The sequence below is a fragment of the Cornus florida genome, unplaced genomic scaffold (genome assembly GCF_030987335.1).
Source record: "Cornus florida cultivar Cherokee Brave unplaced genomic scaffold, ASM3098733v1 CherokeeBrave_3.0.0_Hap2_Chr08, whole genome shotgun sequence".
NCBI classification, from domain to species: domain Eukaryota; kingdom Viridiplantae; phylum Streptophyta; class Magnoliopsida; order Cornales; family Cornaceae; genus Cornus; species Cornus florida.
In genome coordinates, this window is record NW_026775578.1 from 64279198 (window position 1) to 64303256 (window position 24059).

Sequence of the window (24059 nt, forward strand, 5' to 3'; positions counted from 1 at the left end):
TAATTTATGATAAGCAAAAACAAAACCCTAAACTAAACTGAGGCTAACATCAACATTTGCTTAGAACATAAAAGAAAATTCACAGTAACCAAGAAGAGCTTTTATATTAGCCCTGAAATCTACATTTGTTTTAATGAAAATTCAAATTTTGAGAATCTTTTTCTTCAATTATATTTTCTTAGCAACCAAACTGAGCTTTAATATTAAGTTCTTAACCCTAAAATCTACATTTTCAAGAACTGGAATATTAGATAGAAGAATTAGTGAATTTCTAGGGTTTTATCTATTCAAAAATTGTATCAAACTGGAAAGAAGGGACAGGAGGGAAATTGAGTTGCAGATGAGAGAGGCTTCAAAGTTCAAAGGCGACATGACATCAATGACCCTGGGATTGTCTGTTATTACACATATACCCAAGAGATTAAAGTGAAGATGAGGACAGATCTTCACAACTTAGAGAGATAGGGAGGGAGGGATGTGTGTGTGTGTGTGTGTGTGTGTGTGGGGGGGGGGGGGGGGGGGGGGGGGGCGGCGGGGGGGGGGGGGGGGGGGGGAAGAGAGAGAGCCACCGGAAGGGGAATCTTGGGCGGTATGTGTGTGTGTAAATATAAATCATATATATCAAGAGGGGGGAATAGTTTGACATTTTTTGGGTTATAAGAAAGTAAAGGGTGGAATTAATTAATTTAAAAAATAATAATTTGATAAGTGAAGTAAATTAACAATTGTGTAAATAAAGAAGGGCATATTTGTTAATTAGGTAACGCATTTTGTAAAATTTTATAAAGTCTTAAATATAAGATGGAAAAAGAATTTGCGGGTTGGGGGAGGGGGGCAGCTGGCCAATGCTGCCTCTGCCGATGGATAGGATTCAAGACACGAGTCTTGAAATTGCAGCTAGGGATGGAAGCCTAACTATTGATGGGGCCTGTTTGGTGAGTAGTTAATTGAGAATTAAAATTTATACCTGAAGAACAAGCAAGTGGTAGCAACAAGGAGTCACTTATGAGATGTAAAATGCTTACGAAAATTTAAATACCAAAAAGACCACACGACAATGCTGCGATGTACCGTAATATAGATTTGGTAAAAGAGCTTTATGATCCTAACTTCTCACAATCAGGTGTAGCGAGAATATGGTTGAACTACAAGGCCAGAATTGTCATCGAACAGACGTGATATTACAGGACCCCTCCAATAAAATCATAATTCTAGGTGTCTCGTAAATGAGGTTCCATCTGTTAAATTGTTTATTTTACATATCTTCTCTCCTAATTTCAAAAACTGGACAGAGATTGGAACAAGATTTCGACATATCAATTTGAAAGAGCATAAAAACAGAAAGGCATTCTGGTTGTTATACAGAACTTTTTGTCTAGAATGCTGAAAGACTTGCAACAACAATAATACTGCACATATTTCCATGATCTTATACTGCAGGTTGATATCAATTGATTATCCAAATATCAATCTCGATGTCTAGTTACAATTAAAGAAGTTAAAGAGTATAAAAACTGAGAAGGGTTAGGTGAGAAGTCAGAGGAGAGAAGAAGAGAAACTGATCAGAGAAGAGGTTTAGGGTATGATGCGAAATCAGTCTGTCCCTTCACCTTGCCATATATTTTTATTAGAAAGGAGACAAATACAATAATACCCCTGCGGTAATATAACCAAAGAAAATAACAATTAACTCTAAAATAAAATAATTCTTACAAAAGAAGACAAAATAAATCTTGGCAATATAGATACTTTTGATAGATCTGTGAAATGGAGATACAGGTAACATCCTAAATTACATACTGACAACTGGGGACTGGATACTCATGTCAAATAAGTAAAATGTAAGCTTACATTGCCTCCACTGGAGATCACATACAATGAGGAACAGAATCTAGAAATTCTTTGAAACTTGCCCATCTAAGCAGTGGAATAGCCGAATGATTGCCCTTCGCTATGGCGAGCCATTGAGCTGCACAAATCCAACAATGCATAAAACGATCACCTGAGCAGCTTTATACGAATTGGAATGATAGTGATGCAACATAATTATAACCATTCAATTTACATGACATTGTGCAGAGACTAGCATTTTCCTATAAATGAAATGTTGAGTCTATACGTAGTTCGAGAAACAAGTAAGTTGACGTTACACAAGGTGTTAAAGTTCTCCCCTATTCTCATATATGGAGAAAAAGAAAATACTAACTGAAATAAAATAAAAACAGCAGCACATGAGCATAAGTTTTGTTACCATGTTAAAGTTTCTATTTCAGGACTCTTCCAATTATTGCTGCTTCTTCACAAGTCACAAACAAGCTCGATCTTGCAAAATCAACATGAATGATGCTTGAATGCAAGCTCCACACATTGTGAAGATGATCGCAAACACTATAGTACTGAGCTCATCCCTATACACTAGTACCCCAATTTATCGGTCTTTCAACTCATATAGATTTTTTTTTTTTTATAAGTAAAAAAGCTTAAAGTTCAGTACTATAGTGAGCAAACTAAAAGTTAAAGCAGTGGAAGTATTCTGGAACCTTTCTCGGGTCTAGAATCCCAATTTCTAGAACACATCATGGTAAAAGCTTGAAGTTCATATAGCAATGAGCAGCTACTTGCGAGTCGTGGACCCTATTTAGTACTCACTTGTAGGCCGGTACAAAAGGGCGCTTAGGGTTTGGAGTGAGATAATGAGAGCCACTGAAAATTGCAGGAAAGAGAGTGAGATCGAGAGCTAGGGTTTGGGGGTTGAAACTGGTAATCTCCTGTTTTTCGCATAGTGAAATCTTTTGCCGGATCTTCACTGTGGACGTAGGCTTAGACTAAAGCCGAACCATGTAAATCTTTGTGTTCTTTGCACGTGGCATGTTTACTTTTTCTGTCATGATTCTTGTTTTTGTTCTTGGTTCGCAGTGTTCGTAATATCACATTATTTTCTGGTTCAATATACATGAGGCTCTCTTTACAGAACACAACAAGATGCTTAGTACATTTTTTGATAAGTTACCACATGCTTAGTACATGAAGTACAATCGGCTAATCCCCACAACATCTAGCAGACTAACAAGTCATTGCTGCTAAACTTAGTGGGGACATAATAATAAGACAGTTTTTTAGAAATTTACTCCCATTGTTATTAGCATAGATGGGTTTAATGCATTATTTTAAATTAGATATTCAACATGGCTGATCTATTCCAAATCAAACCATGCAATCTAGTAAACCAGAGTGCAACCAGCACAAAGTGATCAGCAACTATGCACACAAGAAAGCAATTAATCATAAAATCGTGTGATCTCAAATAATAAAAAGTGTATTCTTAGTCAAAAAGTTTAAATCAAGAGTAAAATAAATTGGAGAAAACATTAAGAGTTGGGAACTTCTGAGATATAAATGTAAAGGATACTAATTACTATCTTTTTTTTATATATAAATAAAATGTATTAGAAAGTGTTCAAAAGGGGAAAGCATCCCAAGAGAAAAACAAAGAACCAAACCAAAATAAAACCCTATGGACCCAAAGAACCCAAAAATTCCTCAATCTCATCTAAAGATATACAATTTCTCCCCTTCACCCAACCAAAAAGAGAACTAATAATAGAAAATTTCAGCGCCCCAATGGAGGTTTCCTCCCCATCAAAAGATCTTTTATTTTGCTATTTCTAAATGCTCCAACAAACACAAAGGGGGGTCACCCTCCAACAGTGACAAGCATGGGCTCCTACCCTCTGGCCCTTCCAAACGTCAATCAACTCCCTTGAAGACCGAGGCATAACCCAATGGATGCCAAAGAGACCAAAAATAAGACTCCATCAATCATAAGCCACTGAACAATGCAGAAGAAGGTGATCCACTGACTCTCCATCATTTTTACACATGCAACATCAGTTCATTGTGATTTGTCTTCCGTTTCTCAAATTGTCCATAGTAAGAATCTTACCCCAAGCCGCAGTCCAAACAAAAAAGGCCACCATGAGAGGGCCTTCGAACACCAAACCGTTAAGTTTATTCTACCTTACAAATATTCTTTCTTTTCCATACTAAAAGAACGTGTCATATAATGTAGTATAAAGTTCATTAAACATGTTAGCAAGTGCAAAATTTATTTTTAAATTTTAGACGCAATGCAAAAATGTGTGAGACACGTGTTTGAAAGTATCCAAGAAGTGTCGATTGTCAATATGAATGCATCACTTCCTTAGAAGTGTCCACACTTCTTGGATACAAATGTAAGCTGGGGTTGCAAGAGACCCGAGAAAGTTTTTGAAGGACCATTATTTTAATTTCAAGGGATCACAATTCTGGGATATTCAGGTTCACACCAGAATATTTCAGATTAAGAGGTTTAGAAGCCACAATAATTGTTGACCATTTAAACCTGGAAGCAACCAATAAAAGGGGGAAAAAAAAAAAAAAAAACCCGATTGGTAAGTGGAGCCTCTTCTCCCATCTTTCTTTCTTATTCTCTCTACTTCCTGAAATTCTATCTAAAATAAGATTTTATTGTGGTTCTAAATTATAGTTAAGTAAATTTTTTTTTTTTTGATAAGTAAATTATAGTTAAGTAAATTATGTGTGTTTTAGTAAGTGTCTGTTTGTTTTGGTGTATCTTGGTGTATACAATGGTATTATATCTCCACCCGTGATTTGTGTTGGCTTCCCACAACAAAACCAATGTGTCTTCATCTTTCTGATTCAATCAAACTAAAGTTTTGTTCCTTGCTTTTCTGGATTGGGCCTTGAAAGAAATATTGATTCAATGGAACTCAAGGGAAAGTTTAATGAATGCATAAGTAAGCAGTGTTGTGCACACTCAAATATTCTTTAGCAATTCAGTTTTGCTGATTTGTCTTTTTGTTTGTAAAAGGTGTCTATTAATTTTTCTTTGGCAATTCAGTTTTGCTGATTTATGCCTTTTTGTTTGTAAAAGGTGTCTATCAAATTTTATTTTTCTTCTCCCCCCCTCCTCTTCTTCCTTCTTCCCCATCTATCTGGTTATTGGTAAATTATTTCAAATTAATTTGTTTAGCTACAGCTATTGCAAACAAACTGCCTCAGTTTATCTAGGTTCATGTCAACCAATCCATCCCAAGTTAATTGTTTTGATTGGTCTATTGTGTTTACCATACCTGGTCAAGACATGTATGTCGTGGGCGTTTGCTCGAACTTTTTGAATCGGTTAGCCGGTGGCTGACCCTGTCCTGCCTGTGGTCCCCCATTCAGCTGCCTGTGAGAATGCCAGTGTCAATTCCTTCATTAGGAATGCTTGGAGTTAAACACTTAATTAGGCCAATGGAACCCTTAATTAGATTTTAATTAAATATATATATATATATATATATATATATATATATATATATTCACTTCATTCCATACTGATCACAAATTAATTAAACCATATCCCTATATATATATATATAAACAATTGTATATATATATATATACATACCCCTCATCCGTAATCAATTATTAAATAATTGTTTTACATAAATAACTGCTACTATATATTTAGTAATACTTAACGGCTCTCCAAAACCTTAGGAATACCACCTCTAGTGGCTAATTTCAACATTCAAAGACTTAAAATTAAATCTGCAAACTCACAGGACCTTACCGGAACCTCAAACACCCTCGCACGCGCCCCCACACACCGCCAAACGCGCCTCCACTTTCAGCACACGCTTCCACGTGCTAAAACACACTGTCAGGCGCGTGGATGCGCCTGCACGCGCCTCTGTGAGCCTTCTGCGTGTGCTGCTTTTTATATCGACGCGGCCACAATGCTAGGCTTCACGAACCAAGTCTTCGTACCTGAAATATGCCCCAGTATCGTAGGGGTGAGTAACATAAAGCTACTCGTAGGAGATGAGCATGCATCGACCTAGCATTTTACAAATTTATCACCTTAAGGTGAAACATGTTAAAGGGGCTCATGCTACCTAACGTCTATGTCCAAGTGAAACTCGGGGAGCATCCTAAGCTACCTTAGAGTCTAAGCAACAAGAATCATGATATACATACATGAATAAACCCAATATTCATGAATTTTACCTCAGGAAGTCACTTTTGTGTCTTAAGGATGATATACATCTCTAAAGGCCATGTTTCTTTTTAGCTTCCGCATTTTGGATCCGTTTCGGGTCATCACAGGACACACTGGGTTTGTAAAATCCAGGGTCGTCACAGGTGGTATCAGAGCTCTTAGGTTCGAAAATCTTAAGACGATCGGTTTTGGGTACATATCATGCTTGTGTTGTCATGCTCTATGTTTTTATTTGCTTCTTGATAACATGTTGAATATGATCACATGTTTACGTGCTTATGTGGACATATGTTTAGAAGTTTACTTTAACTATCTTAGTATAATATATATGGTTGTTGCTTTAGTATATTGTATGTGCTTGCCTGCCTTAGCATACTGTATATGCTTGCCGGAACTTGGAGACGGATGTTGAAAGGTTTCAAACTGAAACCTAAAGGCAAAGTTGATGTGCTATAATTAATATCATCGAAGGCCCGAAAATCTAAAAGTCTCGATGAAATGGAGCATCGGGACGTCACAGACAAAGTAATAGTCTGGAAGGTGTTCTAAATGCTTTAGTCCTGTTTTTAAGTGAGTGCAAAGAGTCATGGATCATCATCCTGAGTGCAAAGAGTATGATTACCAGACTGTTAGAGCTGCAAGGTTTTGTGGTAGGTCCAAAAGAGGAATCATGTGATGAATCACCAAAGTTTGGAATGAAGGAATGGAATAAGGTATGGGCACATATGCCGGCACATCGCCGCAAAACTCCAATCTTTTAACAACTCGGGAATCCATCTCTAGTGGACCCCTAATATAAAAATCCCAAACTGAATCAAAGTAAAACTGAAGATAAAATCCAAGTCAAACATCTGGAAAGAGATCCTACATCGTCGGGAGAATGAGTGACCGTCTCTGCTCCACACGAATAAGCTCAAGCCTGGAACTGACGTACACCTGTAAAATAGGAGTGGGTCAGGCCCACAAACAAGTTCTATCCGATGAAATGACAGTTTGCATGGACCGAGAGTTGGGATTTAAATTAGCATGATTTAATTAAAGTTCTCATCTCCATTTTTCCACGAAGTTAGGACCTGAGTTTTGCCGGTATGTTTATTAATGCCAAGCTTTGCACCAGGCAGCAATGTATCTGTTGGGTGATCAAAACTCTGCCAATATATTTTAAATGGATTTATAACATCTCTAACTACAAAATTTCCATCATCTTGAAGCACTGCTTCAGTGAAATTTGGCGTTGGTGACACAAATTTTTTTTCTCCACTATATCCATGCATATGTGCTTCCATATCTGCAATTATGGTCCTTCTAGGAACCAGTTTCATCTGAAGTGATTCTTATATCCAGTCAGGCATTGTCTTTCAAAGACTCATTTGGAATATCAAGAAACATTTTCTCTTCATCCCTCTTCTCTTCCTCAAAAATAACCATCTCCTCACCTTCCAAGTTAACTAAGGAGTACATTAAAAGCTCACAATGATTTATTAAAAACCATGAACATGAATGTACTTAACAACATTAAAAGCTCACAATGATTTATTAAAAACCATGAACATGAATGTACTTAACCACCCAGGATAATCTGAGGAGGAGGAATCAGGGTAAACGAATACTATGAAAAAGCTGCCCCTGTCAAAGAGTTAGGAAAAAGTCTTAATTTTAACCAAGGGCTCACACACTGACCTCTCCACATTGAACTGTGAAGCGGCAAACACCTGAGTCTCAACAGTGAAAATGGCTACTGGATTTGGACTTTGCACTGTTCAATTGATATGAACAAAGAACCGGTCGACCGAAACTAGCCATCGGTCGACCGAAATAGGTTGAAAATGTGCATATGAACCTGTTATGCACCAAAAATGAAGAAAAGACCCTAAGTCTTATTTGAATCCCCCATGGCATGATCAAATTGAAATATATGTTAATGTGTGATGATGTGAATATACATGCAAGTGTAAAATGACATTTAAGACGCGTCCCAATGGTCCGCGGCCTCAAAAAAACCCCAATGCAAAATATGACCTCTCAACGGCCAAAAATGCCTAGAAGTGCAATAAATGAAACCAAAATGCGAAACCTAGAATGAAATGGTATGCACCAAAAATGAAGAAAAGACCCTAAGTCTTATTTGAATCCCCCATGGCATGATCAAATTGAAATATATGCTAATGTGTGATGATGTGAACATACATGCAAGTGTAAAATGACATTCAAGACGCGTCCCAATGGTCCGCGGCCACAAAAGAACCCCAATGCAAAATATGACCTCTCAACGGCCAAAAATGCCTAGAAATGCAATAAATTAAGCCAAAATGCGAAACCTAAAATGAAATGGTGCTAAAGAGAGTGGAATGATGGTTAATATCACCCCAGAGAGAGTCTTTCCACTGCATAGTTAGAACCATAGATAAAGGAAGAGTAAAATGTGATATTTTGGCCTATAATGGTGATGGAATAGTGTATTGCTTGCTTGGTTGTGCGTACAACATCCAGGTCAATGGTGTTGGGGTTCCACATAACCCATATATACAAAGCTTCAAAACGTCATCAATGGCAAGATTCATTTTCAAAACACCTTAGATTTAACATTTAGAGCATGGCTTTTCTCAAGATATTATTTGCAAGGCTTACCCTTAAATGCTACCTAATCATTCACACAACCTGCAATGGGAATTTCTTGATTTACCTGTTCTTCCATAATAATATCTTGAGAAATGTCTTGAAGTACAGGTAATTCAAGAAATTCCTACCCACGAGAATCCTGTTGTCAATGAACCTGTTCTAAAAAAATGTGGTTTAAGCCCTCAAAATCACATTTGAAGTCCAAAAATCTGTGCAGGTCCTGCCTAGATTTGAACCCAGGAGAAAGCTATCCATCATTTGCTCTCTCTCCCAATTTGAGAAGATAGGGAGAGAAAGGATAGTGGAGTAAGTGATGAACTATTAATACCAAAAATACCCTCTACACTTGGGCTCGAGCATTACAACAAAGAAGAGCAGAACAGTCAGCAAGGCCCAAATGCTCGAGCATCATTAATGAAGGGAAAAGCAGACATAAATACTGAAAGTTTACAAACCCAAGGCAAGCATGCCATAAATTTAAAGTCTGAAAAGAAAAATCATAAGATTTAGAAACTGGAAGAACAGAGGCTTGAAGGCTTTAAGCAAGTGGAGGAGGCGTCGGTGGAGGATCCCTAAAGTAGTTGAGGCCATCACGCTCATATCCCTAGTAAATGTATTATAATAAGCCATATGGTGCTGATAATTATTTTGAATTCGACAGCATATTACTGACACCAATTGATCATTTCATTCTATCCATATGTCTATGTATGCTGGATGAACCTGCGATAATACCCCGCCAATCCCAGAAAACTTCAATTTTGTTCTTAGAATGCTTGAAACAACACTATATTTACTGTCAAGGATCATGTCAAGACCAAGTCTAATGTCGAGTTACAAGTTCATTTCATACAATATACGGCCCAAAAATTATGGAGACAACTTTATCCTTCTATGAAAAAGGGAATAAATATATTAGAATGAGATACTAATGGGGCAATTTTGTCTTTTTATATTTTGGATTAAAATGAATTTAAAAAATAAGGGTAAAATTGTCTTTTTACACGTTTTTAACGGTGTTAGTGACAGAAAAATAAAATTGGATCTAAATGATACTACCTCTGTTCCATTAAAAGGAATATATATATTTTTTTTATTCCATACTCTTTGCACCCATGGATGATATTTGATGGTATGTCAAATGCTAAGTAGGCATTTGAAGTATTGGTTGGAGGAATTTCTTATGTAAAAAATAGTTGTTGCAAATGCCACGTAGGATTTGATATAGAGTACTCCGTGACTTCCTACTTAATGCATCGGCTACCACATTGGCCTTCCCCTAATGATAGTGTAACTCAAAGTCGTAGTCCTCCATGAACTTAACCCATCTACGTTATAACCGAGCACACCGTTAGATAGAAAAGGAAAAATTAATTAATTTCAAAAAAAACTTCACTTGATTTGGAGTCCGGATGAGGGAGAAAGGTCAAAAACAAAATCGACATCGCGGCGGCCCTGGAAATGTCTCGCAGTGCAGCCATGACATCCGTACGCAGGGAAGAAATGTCAGCTCGGATAGAGACAGTGCCTGCGCGGATGGAGACAACAGCATCCTCCTAAGCCTGGATATGCATTTTCCTTGAAGATTCTTGAAGAAAGATCAGAACGCATACCCGGGTTATGGACCACATTGGTGGACTTTACCCACTTTTGTTTCTGCATCCGAAACCATTTCCGCTTTTTCAATCAGAAATGACTATTCTGAGAGTGGCTCGGTCTATGAATCAGATCGTCGGAGGGGCCTGCATCGCCGCCATTTCTTCTCTGACTCGAAGAAGGCAACAAATCAGAACTTCCTAATGAGCCACCCAAGGAATGAACCCCCAAGGTCAGACAAAAGAACGGAAAACAACAACCGTAAGCGTCCCTTCTGACAAACCATCATAAAGAACCAAAAACAACCACCAAAAGAACTCCAAGATAACTACATATCAAATTAGGGTACAGACCAAACACAACGTGACAGTACGAATAGTGGCTTTCATACCTAGTCCATTTAATGTTCGGGACCCCTCAAAACCAATTAAGGTCTATTTACGCGATATCTTTTCTCAAGAATATATTCGGTCTCTGAGTTTTCCATATCGGTTGATTTCACTCTTTAAATTTCAAGTTGCTATTCCTTGAAGATTTAAACTTGTCATGTATGTAAAATGCTCCGCGGCAGTTGTATTTGCCTTGAAGTGTTCTGTATCTGCATCAACACGATCAAACTCTAAGCCTGGTACCGGCGAATACCTGAATATATATATATATATATATATATATATATATATATATATATATATATTTTCTTGTGCTGCAAATATTTAAATTGAAGTCGACGAAACTTGTGAATCAAAAATTAATGAGTAAATTATTTTTAATATGTTTTAATTTTTTTTATAAATATTTTAGAAAAATTGTGAGTGTGGTGTGTGAGAGTTTATTGGCAAACTGCCATTTTCATTAGGAGGGAAGGTTTGAAGGAATGGAGCTGCAGGTACTCCATCATCACAATTTAATTTTTTTTTTTTTTTTTTTTTTTTTTTTTTTAACAAGAAACACATTCACACCTTCCTCTTTTTACCAACACGTGGCTCGAACCCCTTTCCATCTCTGAGAATGGAGAGTAGGGGTGGAGCCAGAAATTTAAGGTTGGGGGCCAAGTTTAAACTATATAATTAAAGTTATTCGCTCTGCCTTCCAGTCCTGAAAATATGATTCACCCTGGAGTTTTCAAAGTTGCCAGCATGAAAACTAAAAGAATCTCCCACCGGACAAGTAGATGGTTGTCTTATGCAGGAAGGGTGCAACTCATCCAATCCATCCTTGTCTCCTCTATCACTTACTAGGCTAGTATGTTCATCCTTCCGAAGAACACTTTGGAGGACCTGCATGCTATCCTCGGAAATTTCCAATGGTTAGGAGTTGAACTCGAGAGCTCTAGTGCTAGAGTGGCATGGACTAATGTATGCACTACCAAGTGCATGCTGGAAGATGTTCTAAATGCTTTAGTCCTGTTTGATGTGCTATAATTAATATCATCGAACTGCATCTCGATCGATCGAACCCTATTTTGTCCTATTCAAATGATTGATCTTATCCACAGCTGTACGCCTACCAACCACTTTTGTCCTTTTCCCCATAAATATCTTCGAAATATCTCAGCCTTGTCCTTATCCGGAGGAGTCAGACCACTTCGATCGATCCAAGATGCAGTTCGATCGATCGAACCCATTTTCGATCGATCCAAGTTAAGGTTCGATCGATCGAACTTCCTCCAGCGAGAAAAAGTTAAAGTCCAGCTCATTTATTCCGTCCTTCATCCAATCATTGGAGAATATGCCTTGCACGACCACAGCTCATCATGGGGTGTATTTGACCTACCTATATAAGGAATATGATACACTTTTTGAAAGAGATCCATCTATCACAATAGAGGCTATTCTTAGGGAGGAAGAAAGGAGGAAGCTAGAGCAACCATTGGAGGAGATCTTCACCAACAAGGAGCAGCCATGGAGTTAGCCCTTGAGGGTTGGATCATCCCTACCATGAGTGGCTAGACATCCTCTTGGGGCTAAGCTATGACATCCGTGCAGAGTGAAGCAATATCAGCCCGGATGGAAACCATGCCATCCTCCAGAGTCTGAAGACGCTATCCTGTTTTAGAATGACATAACAATGTAAAACATGTTTGTTTGATATTGAATTTAATTCATATTTTTATTGATATAAGTCACATAAAAAGCAAGTAAGTGCTAGGGACCCCGTTAAAACGTGGCAAACTCATAAAAGTAACATTTGACCGGATTTGATTTCGGGGGTTACGTGCCGAGTTAAGTGAAAAATATTGACTTGTTGAGGTGCAAAGGGGCCCTCGAGCATATCCGGGTGCCCCCGTGTTGTCCACGTCACATTTGTGAGCCTCAGGGCGAGGTTCTCCTGTCTTGTCTTCTTAGGGCGATGGTTTTGGGATTTGGCGGTTCTCTCCTACAACAATCAAGCGTGTAAATTTATTACAACCCCAACCTCATAAGCAAATACCATGTGATTTTCCTCGGACTCGGGTCGGACTTGATCAACCCGTGTCTCGGACTCTGCCCCTGGGTACTAATTTTGGTATCCATAGGTAATCTTCTCTCGGGTACTATTTTTAATACCCTTGGGTACTCTGCCCCTGGGTGGAGTGGTCCTAATGGGAAATTGGATTAGACTAGAAAAAAAAATAAATCTGTTTAATCAGAGGAGAATTGCTCAAAAATCTTGCAATCATGTACTACATTAGTAGTTTAAAATGCATATAAGAACATAGGTAACTCATTAAATACTAAATAAAGGTTCGAGCTCAATAAGATCAATTAAATAAAAATTATTGCAACATCTCCTTTAATAATCACTTTTTATTACTCTTTATTTGATAACCAATTTGAATATTACTCAAAATTGTATAAACCCCTTCCGCTACCATTCTATTGCCCGGCGAATGCGTAACGAGTGACAAAGATAATAAAGCCTATATTCAAAGACTATGATTACCAGACTGTTAGAGCTAAGACATTTTGCTAACCATCCTCTTTGCACTCACTGTTTTTCTTGCATGGATCATCATCAACAGAGAAAAACTTGTTTGATGATGATCCATGCAAGAAAAACTGGGAAATGTTATTTCACTCCAAGGAATCATCCTTTTTGTGGCAACATTTGATGTGAACATATTGGTGTCCCAGGTTCCCATATTACTTTTGGCCATGATCGTTTTGCGACATTAATGTCATTGGTATCGAGAGGTTTCACTTTCTTAGATTTTGTACCGTCGATTTTGCAGTTACTTCCTTGGATTTTGTACAGTGAGGTGGTTTTTTGACAAATGCAAACTGAAACTCGAGTGCTAGAAGGTTTATCAATGGGATATGTATGTTTTTTGAATTGAATTATAGCTAAAAGTGATGTGAATTATAGGTAATGGATGATTAACCGGAATTAATTAAGGGTGCATTATTTATAAAGAAATATATATATTTTATTTACGGGGAGCTTGAAATACCGTAAATAAGTGAAAATTCTCTTAAATAACTTTTCTACGGCATGCATGGCAAGTCGTGATAATGGTTTATATTATTTACGGGTACCTAAAATTTGCCGTAGAAAAGTTTTCTACGGCATGCTTCAATGCCTCGTGAGATTATTTACGGGTAGTTAAAATTCGCCGTAGAAAAGTTTTCTACGGCATGCTTCAATGCCTCGTGAGATTATTTACGGGTAGTTAAAATTCACCGTAGAAAATTTTTCTACACTATAGGACGCTCACTAGTCCAAAAAGGACATTATGCTCACTTCGTGTATTTAGATCTCATTCAGCATACTTGAATAAAATTTAAGGATTATCCCAAAGTTGTGGGGGGATATTGTCCTAAATTATTAAAGAATCAGCAATTAATCCCCTAAACTATTAAAATTCAACTAACCCCCTGAACTACACATTTTTGTTGCAGATGACCCCATCCGACACTATTCCGGTCAGATCTTACCGTGAATACACAATTTAGATTGTAAGAAAGTTCACAATGTCGGCAAACTTCCAACTAACAAGTCAAAGCAAGCAAAAAACCTTTCTTTACTAACATCCGAAATTACTATTGGGAAGATCCTGTTTTGTTTCGATATTTTCCGGATCAAATAGTGAGAAGATGCATTCCGGAGAGTGAAATTCCAAGTGTCCTTGTGTTTTGTCATACCCTTGCATGTGGTGGGCATTTTAGTGCAAAGAAGGCTGCCTTAAAGGTTCTTTAAAGTGGGCTGTTTTGAGCCTTGGAAGCAAAGCTCGAGCTTGAAAAACCATCTTTTTTTTTTATTTTTTTGTAAACCAGGCAACGGCGAGACCGACACACCATAGGAGATCTTCCAAGCTCTCGAAGCCCACGCCGCAATCTGTGCTCCATCGCCCACTTCTTTATCAAAATAACCCACCAAACACGACCTAAGGTCATCTTTTCTCCTTCCAACCGAGTCGTCATCCAAAAAAATCGATGTGGAATGATAAGTGCAATTTTATGGATGCCATTACAGCGGATGCAACATATTTGGATCAAATCCTTCGTAATAGGGTTATTCCCTTTGGTTTAAGTTCAATGGAATCATCACCATGAGACTGAGTCCACCTAGGAACGAGAGGATGTCATTCGCTCGCAGTTTCCAGGACTATGGGAAGAAGGTAAAAGCGAATTCCGAGGACGGAATTCCTTTTGTTAGGGGGGAAGAATGTAATACCCCTAACAAACATGTAAAACTTTGATGGATTATGCTTAATTGCTCACAATTATTCCCGATTTATCCTTTTTGTTCCTAAATACCCACTTTGTGCCAATGATATCTTTAGGTCTTGGACCGGACTCATGTTAAGTGGCCAAAATATCTATCACCACACTAAATCAGGGCCATAATCATATAAACCCTTAATGTTTAAATTTGTCATTTCTTATTAAACTATTTTTATTATCTTTTTTCTCTTATCTAAATATTAATTATACTATTTGCCCTAATTTTATTATAAGTTTCAATTTATCATAAAAATGGAATGGGAAAAAAAAAATGTAACTACCATTTTCTAAAACGATTAAACTTATTATTAAAATTTTACTATTTATAATAAAATTTATTATACAGACTCTAGACCAGGTCAGAGATCCAGAGATTCCTCCTCACCTCAATGACCTCGTTGCTCGGGCTATAGAGGCTGGGGTAACAGCTGCACTTCGGAATCAGCCTCAGGTACAGCCGGCACCTGTACCAGCACCAGTGGTTCAGACGGATTCTTGGGGAAAGGCTAGGAGCTCTTTCACAAAGGGGAGTCCACCTGTGTTCTCAGGCTCAACCGATGCGAGAGCAGCTCACCAGTGGAAACAGGCCATTGAGAAATTGATAGTATGGATGCGTAGAGCTCGCTACAAGCCTCGTTTCGCCTCAAACGGCACCTCAATCCAACAAAAGATGAAGGAGCAATCAACAATGGAAGTTGAAGTGAAAAGAAAAGAAAAAAGAAAAAAAGGAGAAGCCGAGAGCAGTCGGGAGAGAGAAAGAGCAGCAGAGACCAATTTTGGTCTCACAAATCACTTTTTAAGTGAGTGCAAAGAGTATGGAATAACAGTTTAGTCCTGTTTCTAAAAAGGAATATATATATTTTTTTTATTTACTTAGTTATTGTTGAGAGTCTTCAGACTATTTATTTATTTTGTTAATGTGTCTTATGTGATAGTAATTTGTAGTGGGTAATGATGCAATTAAGAAAAATAATGGATTAGAAAGGAAATGAAAAAAAAAAACGAAAAAAAAAAATAATAATAATAAAAAAATGGTCTATATATTTAAAATATATGAACCTGTGCTTTAGCTTTGGGTCAAAGGATTTATTTTATTTTATTTTATTATGAATTCATAGGCCATGTGATACCTGTGCACTATATATATATATATATACGTTTTAAGTGGACACGTGTCTAGTGGTTGGGTTACTTGGTAATGTGGTTGTGGTATGAAAAGTATGAAAATAAAAATAAGAATAAAAAAGAAACAAATAATATTATAATTTTTATCTGGTTAGGTAATGGTAATTAGACTCTTGGATATATTAGGTGGTCTCTTGTAGTTATGTACTTATTGGCTATAGCTTTTTATCCTGGTGTGGCATGTGGTTCGGAATAGGTTACATGAAAGAAGTCCTGTGTGATGTGTGTATTGAATTCCTTCGAAACAAATGTAATACCTTTATGGTAGTGGACTCGATGTACTTGCCAATCTATAAGATAAAAAAGAAAAAAGAAAAAGAGTAACAACAGTGTGGGAAACCAACCAAAGCAAACACATGACCTAGACTACTACTCTATGTGTTGTGCCTCCATATGGGTCTATGTATATATTTGACCTATGTTACATGGACTCTTCAAAAGTAGTGAAGTACCTGTATCGGGCACATAGTGCTCGCACATGGGTATGGGGATATGTGTCTTGACACTTTTGGGTAGACATATACTTAAAAAGCATATTCAATTATATTATATTATTACTTTAATTGAGTTAAATGCCTATATTGAACACTATAATAGAAAAAAAAAAACATTACTTTACACTAGAAAATAAAATAAATAATTAAATAAAATGAATATTTAGCCGTGCCCATGTGTCCTTATGTTTAGAGATATGACACGTCCGACGCATGAATACATACTCATGCCCGACACACATACCCGAGTCCAGGTCACATGGTATTTGACGCTGAGGGAAAGGAAACGAGAGAGAGAGAGAGAGAGAAATAAAACCTGGACTTCTCTTGTTTAATTTTCTCCCTAAATTTTGAAGATCTAGGAGTGGAATTTTGCAAGGAGCTCAAGAAATAAAGTTACTTTATTCGGCGTGCTCTACAATTTGATACTATTGGAATACCGATTCGTGGTTGGTTGATCTTCTAGGGTTTTGCTTTTCTTTGATTGAGGTAGGGGTATACTAACCCTAATAACCCATAATTATATGATTTGTCCCTCCTTGTATTAGTATTTTGATAGCATGTTTTATGTATGGTGGAAGGTTTTATTTATGTTCATATATTTGGTTGGGTCTCAATGTGGTTGAATTGTTTTAAAGTATGGTTATGTTGCGTTTTAATTTGGGTATTCGATATGTTGTTAGTTCTATACATCATGAATTGATACTGTTGACCAGTATATGGAGTTTTAAATGCTGATTTTTGTCATATTTGAGATTTAATGCATTCAAGGTCTTTGATAAAATGCTTCGTTGAGTGGTTCATGCTTGAAGTGGTTTTGGTTTACCTTCTTGATGTATTATTTAATAAAAGGGAAATAAGAAAACATGAATAGGGGCTGATTTTATATTCTGACACACTTGGTGATGAGTGCATGGAATTTGGTTTGAGTGCAATTGATTGGTTGACGGGGTTGTGCCGGAAAAGCAAGATAGGTATAAAAGGTGATTCATTTTGTGAGAGTTTTGGGTTTTTTCTTTCGGTATTAATTGAAAGGAGATTTGATCTTTGTTTTATAAAAATAGAGGTGTTATTTGCTCAGTTGATATATCACGTGATCATGCATAATATTTCATGGTATTACCGTATCCTCATTCATGTTACTTGGTTGTGACATCTCATATGTTATTGGCTTTGCCCCCCCCACCCAAAAAAAAAAAAAAAAAAAAAAAAGACAAATAAATAAACAGTTTTGCAGATAAAGGAGAGGACACCAGAATCAATTAGTTCCCTTGAAGTTTTGTTGCTCGCGTTTGGCTAGCTTGGAGTCTTTAATTTCGTTGCTTGTTATTGGCTATTTTTCGTACTTTGAAATAAAGGGAAGAACCATTACATGAGTTACCTGATTTGAGAACACGTAGTAGTTTAATTTCTTTTATTTGGAATTGTGGAATGAGATTATTTTAATTTGATATTTAATTTTTCGTTGGTAAATTTTGTTGGTTAACTTGACTGTGTGAACTGAGTATTATTTTAGTTAAATTGAAAAGTATCGCTCGGATACTATGATTTGTGTGACTACTGGCTTACTGTGAATTGGGTCCCAAACATTAATTTACTTATTTTATGTATATTAGTTATACTACCTATTTAGCTGACTAGTGTTCTCAGCATGTGGGCCACAAAAAACAAAAGAAATAAAAAATGGGTTCCTTGATTATTAGAATGAAGGTTATTAAGTTAAGGGTAGTGGTACATATTGTATGCATTTGTCCGAAACTTGATTTGTAATCGAACAAATATATATATGGGTAGGTGCACATCGCTCAATTGCTTTGGATACCTTGTGTGGGTACAAGTTCATTATATTGTGCACCAAAAGGAAAGGAAAAAAAAAAAAAATCAATAGCAGATTTTAATCTTAGAAACAATTTAGTAATAATTAATAAAACAGATTCTATAGTAGTGTAACAAGGTAAAGGAAGGAAGCAGTTTAACTTTAAGAGTGACTACGATAAGATTGATTTCAATTTCTTTTTCTTTAATCACAAACCAGGTTCTGGAAACCGGAGCGTGACAGTTTGTAGGAGAGAGAGTTACGAAGTACAAAGTAAAAGATATAAACTATTAAGCTAAAAAGGATAGACATGGAAAGGATTAGAAATAATAGTTAATAAAAGGTTTAATTGCAAAAAATAAAAAACCTGAACTATAGAACTTTTGCACACTACCCACCTGAACTATGATTTGCCCACCCTACACTATTGAAACTTTGCTACTAAGGCCAGAATCCTAAAAGGAGCTAACTAATTGGAAATTTTAAGACACAAAATAAAGCAGCAAAAACAAAATCACGTATATACCTCAACCCCAAATCATGTTGTTCCACTAAGAACAACATCCCCTCCAGCACTTACCATAAAACTCTCTCTCACAATTGTTGGAGGATTTAAATATTAAAGTTACACCCTCTCTAACAGCTTAAGTTTTTAGAGTTGATGGTGGTTAACATGGTATCAGAGTAGACAAGGTCCTGAATTCAAATCTAATTGTCACCTTGATATTTAAAAATCGAAACACATGTTGGACCAAAAAAGGTCACAAGTGAGGGAACGTGTTAAGAGGATTTAAATATTAAAGTTACTCCATCTCTAACAACTTAAGCTTTTAGATTAGATGGTGGTTAACAACTATCACTCTCTCTTGCTTTGCTATCTTTGTAACTCTTTTGTACTCTATCATGCTCTCTCTCTATCACCATAACACCATAGTTGACAAAGAGAGGGAATTAGCGACAATGATAGAGCTGGTGGAGGCAGTAGAGCCACAGGAGAGACAATGATGACGGTGATGATAGATGAGCTGATTGAGGATAAAAGAGAACCGGTGGAGTCAGAGATGATAGATTTGGATTGTTGTGATGACGGATTTGTGGTGGCAGTGGTTTTTTAGGGCTTATTTTCTTGAGATATCACTGACAGAGAAACTTAGAAAAGAACTATCCCAAATTAAGAACTAGCAAGTCAATAATGGAGACTCCATTCAACAAAAAATCACAATCTCAACCAATATTACGCTTTCTGATGTCTTCTTTAATCTAGGCAGGTGGCAATTTTCACAATTCAAACTACTATTCTCAGCCAAGCAATTTCGAAATGGTAAAGTTATCCATGTTCTTATCTACGAGCAATAAGGAAAGGTTTATCATGCATCATTGCCAAAAAAATTTCACAACTCTGTTCAAGAAATTGAGTGACTAACAAGTTACAAACAATAATGGTATATAATGCACATTATATCAATATTACAACAACCAAGTTAGCACTTTGAAGTTACTTCTACAATACCACTTAGTATTAAAAATAAAAAATAAAAAATTGAGGGGTCATTCAGAACTCATTATCTGTTGATTGCAAGAATCCATCAGTTAAAATGCACATTTATTATTAAAGCAATGACAAAATTGAGCTACAAATGTTAAACTACAAGAAACAAGAAGAAGGACGGGATAATTTTCAAAAGTTGAAGTGAAGAACTTACGAACTTCTAATGATAACACCTGGCCCTCATTGAGCAAAAACTACGTCAGACCGTAACACATACTTGACACCCTTAGTAACATTCCGGGCTTCATGCAGCATACACTTATCACCATGAATGTGGAGGAGAGCCATCCCTTCAGTAGGAGGAACCTAAAAATTCAAACCATTAGCACAGTGAATGATGCCCTTGCCACTACAAGCAACTTGTAAGAAGATTTAAAATTATCAAAAATGAAGTCGGAAAAAAGGTAACACTGCTAAAAGGAAAACAAAATAGTGGGGGGAGGGTTACCTCGGCCACAATACCATTTCTGGGACCATAGAAGACAGTCTCTCCTCCAACTAGAGTCTCAGAGGAAGAATCCTGTGGGTTGCTCAGGTCATTTTTAGATTTGGGTTTGACACCACCACTTAGGTATATTAACAAGGTATAATGGGTTCGCTTTCCCTCTCCAAGATCAACACTTTCATCAATATGCCGTCCAAAGCGTTGACTAACTTTGTACCTGAAAAGTAATAAACTTTATTGCTTTAGAAATTGTAACCAGGGACACAATTATTTAAACTATTTTTCGAAGTTTATAAATGCTGATAACAATTTAGAACATGTAAATCCACTAAATAAGCATTTAAAAGTAAGAAAATCATAATAATTGAGATGCTTTAAGAAGTTGAAATCCAAAGAGGTTCTGCATTAGAAAATTATGTTAGAATTGATACTAATGACTTATTCAGTCCGTAACAGATATGTAAGTCTTCCCATCCATGTGAGAAAAGGAGTAATGATTACAGAGCACAAACAAAGACAAAAATATTCAACTGACCTATACAATCTGATATTTGAATTCAGTCCGACAGCAACTTTCCCACGAATCTTAAAATCAGACAATAGTTTGTTAAGTCCAGATTCCCATATTGCCTCTGCAAGAACAGGATCGTTCACAGAAATTCGATCATTGTCTCTATATGCTTCGCCTTTTGTGGGGCCAAGACTCCCTTGGTGAACAAACCCAATAGATTCTGCAGCTTTGACGAATGCCTTTGATTCCGCAGACGTGAAAAAATTCTGCACCTGAATATCTTAAACAAAACAGAAACTAGTACTACCAGAAGAATCCAAAAAAAAAATCATTTGAAGAGAAATTATCTAGGATTCTAGGCTGTATCGTGTAAAATTCCATTAGGATTGCGTTGCATGACTAAGAAAAGAGAGAATGCATTATCTTACATTTGTAATTTATTAGTATACTCTATCAATAATACATTCCTCTGAATTTTGTTTAAAAATAATAATAAGAATAAGAATAACTCAGAACATGACAAAGTCACCTCCAAACCTTTCAGGGTCAAGCACACCAATCTTGTTTTGCTGTTAAGAGGTCAATTCTCAATATCTCATTCCAACTCTATTTCAAACCCCACTATCATCCTGTAAAAACTTGAACCAAAAAACTCTCCAACTGATGCAATTACTATTTTTCATTAATTATGGCAGAGCCATCTCAATTGATTTTTTCTCATCTTGTCCTCAATTCTTGTAATCTTTGCCTTCTCATAAACACAATCATAACTTTGTCCTTTTGGCTTTTTGTCTGTCCATTCATACATCTCATTATCTTCATATCATCTTTGCTGATTATACAATCATTTCCAACCACTTGAAATTATATTCCACAAAGCATGACGGATGTTATATCAAGTTCTTCCAAAAAGTTACCTTTCAATATGAAAGGCAAACAAATCAAACACAAAGCAGATCATCCACTATACTCTAATTCTATGGGCAACTAATAGTGCAAACAAGACGTCTGAGGCTCCGAGCCAAGTATTATGTTATTGAACCTAGTATTACAAAACTAAGATCACGTTCAATCTCAACTGAGCTAGGCCAAGCAATTTCAACTTGTCCTAAAAAACACTATATAAGCTCAAGCTTGACTTCATGTGGCTCACTCAACAAAACAAGAGAAGGAACAGAACCTAAATTGGAGTATTGGCAACCATTACATTCCGATTGCAATTGAACTAAGGCCACAGTTTTTCAACCTTTTTATATCCCATTTCCACAGGGCAAATGAAGTCAATATCGAATCCGGTCAGCTGCCATTCATTGACAAAAGCAAACGTAAGACGGAAACTTGAGCTACGCTCTTTTAACTAACGAACGAACCCAAGATGGAAAGTAGAGGTCAATGAGCTTTTTTTGAGCTAAGCCCATCAGCAAATTGTTTCTTTCACAACATTATAGCCTAAATCTCTAATTTCTAACACAACAACAATAACCCACAAGCAAATTTACTTTAGAAATCAGAATCTTGATGGAGCTTGGATTTAAAAACTCAGAGAATTCAAAGTGGGGATGATTGTAAATGCTTAATTCCATAACAATAATGGAAAATCAAGTAAAATTTCACCCATCAATATTTTGTGGATCAGAACGAAATTGAAGGAATCAAAAGTATACTAACATGGTTCGCACGAATTACTATATAGATTAATAAAAAAAATCAGCATAGAATTGAAGAGAGAGAATGAAATTGTAGGAAAGAAAACGTACAGTAAAGAGATCGGTGTCTTTGAGACTAGTGATGCGGAGATTAGGTTTTGGTTTGATCGATGGCCATTCTGTTCTTGCTTTTTTGGCATCTCCTTTCTTTCTATCGCCCATTTTTCTCTTCATCTGGTTGATTAACTTCGTTCTGTAATTTACCTATATATACGTAAAACTCTCGACTTTCATGTTTCGAGTTTAGGCAGCATTGGGCTGCATAGAGCATAAATTAAGGGGTACAAAATGCAACGTCAGCAAAACTGCTAGGGTGCACAAAAAACATCTGTTCAACCAATAAACCAAACCAAACTAGATCTTGATTTGATTTTTTTATAATTTGGTTTGGTTACTATTCCAAAAATATGATACTATTTATAAATAGTTTGGTGATTTGAAATTTTATAAGAATAAATCTAACCGAATTTAATTGTTTTATAAATTGTATATATATTTATATATTTTGTATTATATAAATATTAGAATAATAAGATTAGTCTTTTAACCAATCAACTATATATCATATTATATTATAAAAAATTATATTATATATAACATATATTTTTAATTTTACATATATATTAGATTGAATTATAAAAAATTTTAGAACCGAACCGAACCAAACCATCTTATCATGATTCCAAAACATCTTATCACGATTTAATTCGGTTCGGTTCCATTGGTTTCACGGTTCAATTTCATTTTTTTTATGAAACCGTTATAAACGGCTTGGTTACAAAATATTTCAAAATCAGTCAAATGCAAATCGTGTGCACCCCTAGCCACTATAAATATGGATAATGATTTAGAGTCTCACAATCTAACAATTTCAACTGATTTAGGTGAGTCAAAGCTCACATGAGCTCTCACCGACATAAAGTTAATGAGATGTGTTCAACAGTCAGACTCTCTATTTTTATTTTGAATAGAATCGAATTTGAAATGTGAGTTTGAATTATTTTTCACTACATGAAATTGGAACATTTAAATTAGAATTGGTGGAATTGAATGATTTAAATTTACAAAAAATTAAATTAAAATTTTCTTTAATTCTACCTATTCTAATTTTAAAGCTTTAATTTCATGTTGTTGAAGATAGCCTAAGATGTTTCTCTATTAATATCGTGTCAATCCGACCAATTCGTTAAACTAAATCGATCGTAGTTAGATATTGTTGACACCCATTTTTGGTAAATTTTGTATTGATGACGTGGCAGTAGAGAAGGGTGATATTCCACGTAGATTGAAGTTAAAATTGCATACAAAGATGGGAAGAGTATTTTGAATAAGTTGTGGATAAAGATCATTGTTTTAAGACTTATTTTTTGGTTAGTTTTAGTTGCATAA

At 36.1% G+C, this 24059-nt stretch overlaps 1 protein-coding gene across 2 annotated transcripts; it reads right to left on the bottom strand.

Moving 5' to 3' along the window:
- Positions 1-1667: 1667 nt before the first annotated feature.
- On the bottom strand, positions 1668-22934 carry LOC132271902 (uncharacterized). 2 transcript variants are annotated; one of them, XR_009469874.1, is made up of 6 exons: positions 22722-22934; positions 20989-21236; positions 20457-20670; positions 20163-20314; positions 5133-5230; positions 1668-1969 (listed from the first exon to the last, which is right to left on the bottom strand). XR_009469874.1 is itself a non-coding variant. In XM_059773408.1 (5 exons), exons 1-4 carry the CDS (start codon positions 22842-22844, stop codon positions 20189-20191), a joined length of 711 nt encoding a protein of 236 aa, XP_059629391.1. In that variant the 5' UTR covers positions 22845-22933; the 3' UTR covers positions 1668-1969; positions 20163-20188. The 2 variants fall into 2 exon arrangements, 1 of the variants encoding a protein (XP_059629391.1); XM_059773408.1 differs by lacking the exon at positions 5133-5230 and having other exon boundaries at positions 22722-22933.
- Between the last annotated feature and the right edge of the window lie 1125 nt (positions 22935-24059).

Coding starts and splice junctions, on each gene's coding strand:
- LOC132271902 (XM_059773408.1), bottom strand. CDS start 22,844: ATGAAGAGAAAAATGGGCGATAGAAAGAAAGGAGATGCCAAAAAAGCA. Junction 20,671..20,988: donor TCAAATATCAGATTGTATAG/GTCAGTTGAATA, acceptor ATTACTTTTCAG/GTACAAAGTTAGTCAACGCT. Junction 20,315..20,456: donor GAAATGGTATTGTGGCCGAG/GTAACCCTCCCC, acceptor TTGAATTTTTAG/GTTCCTCCTACTGAAGGGAT.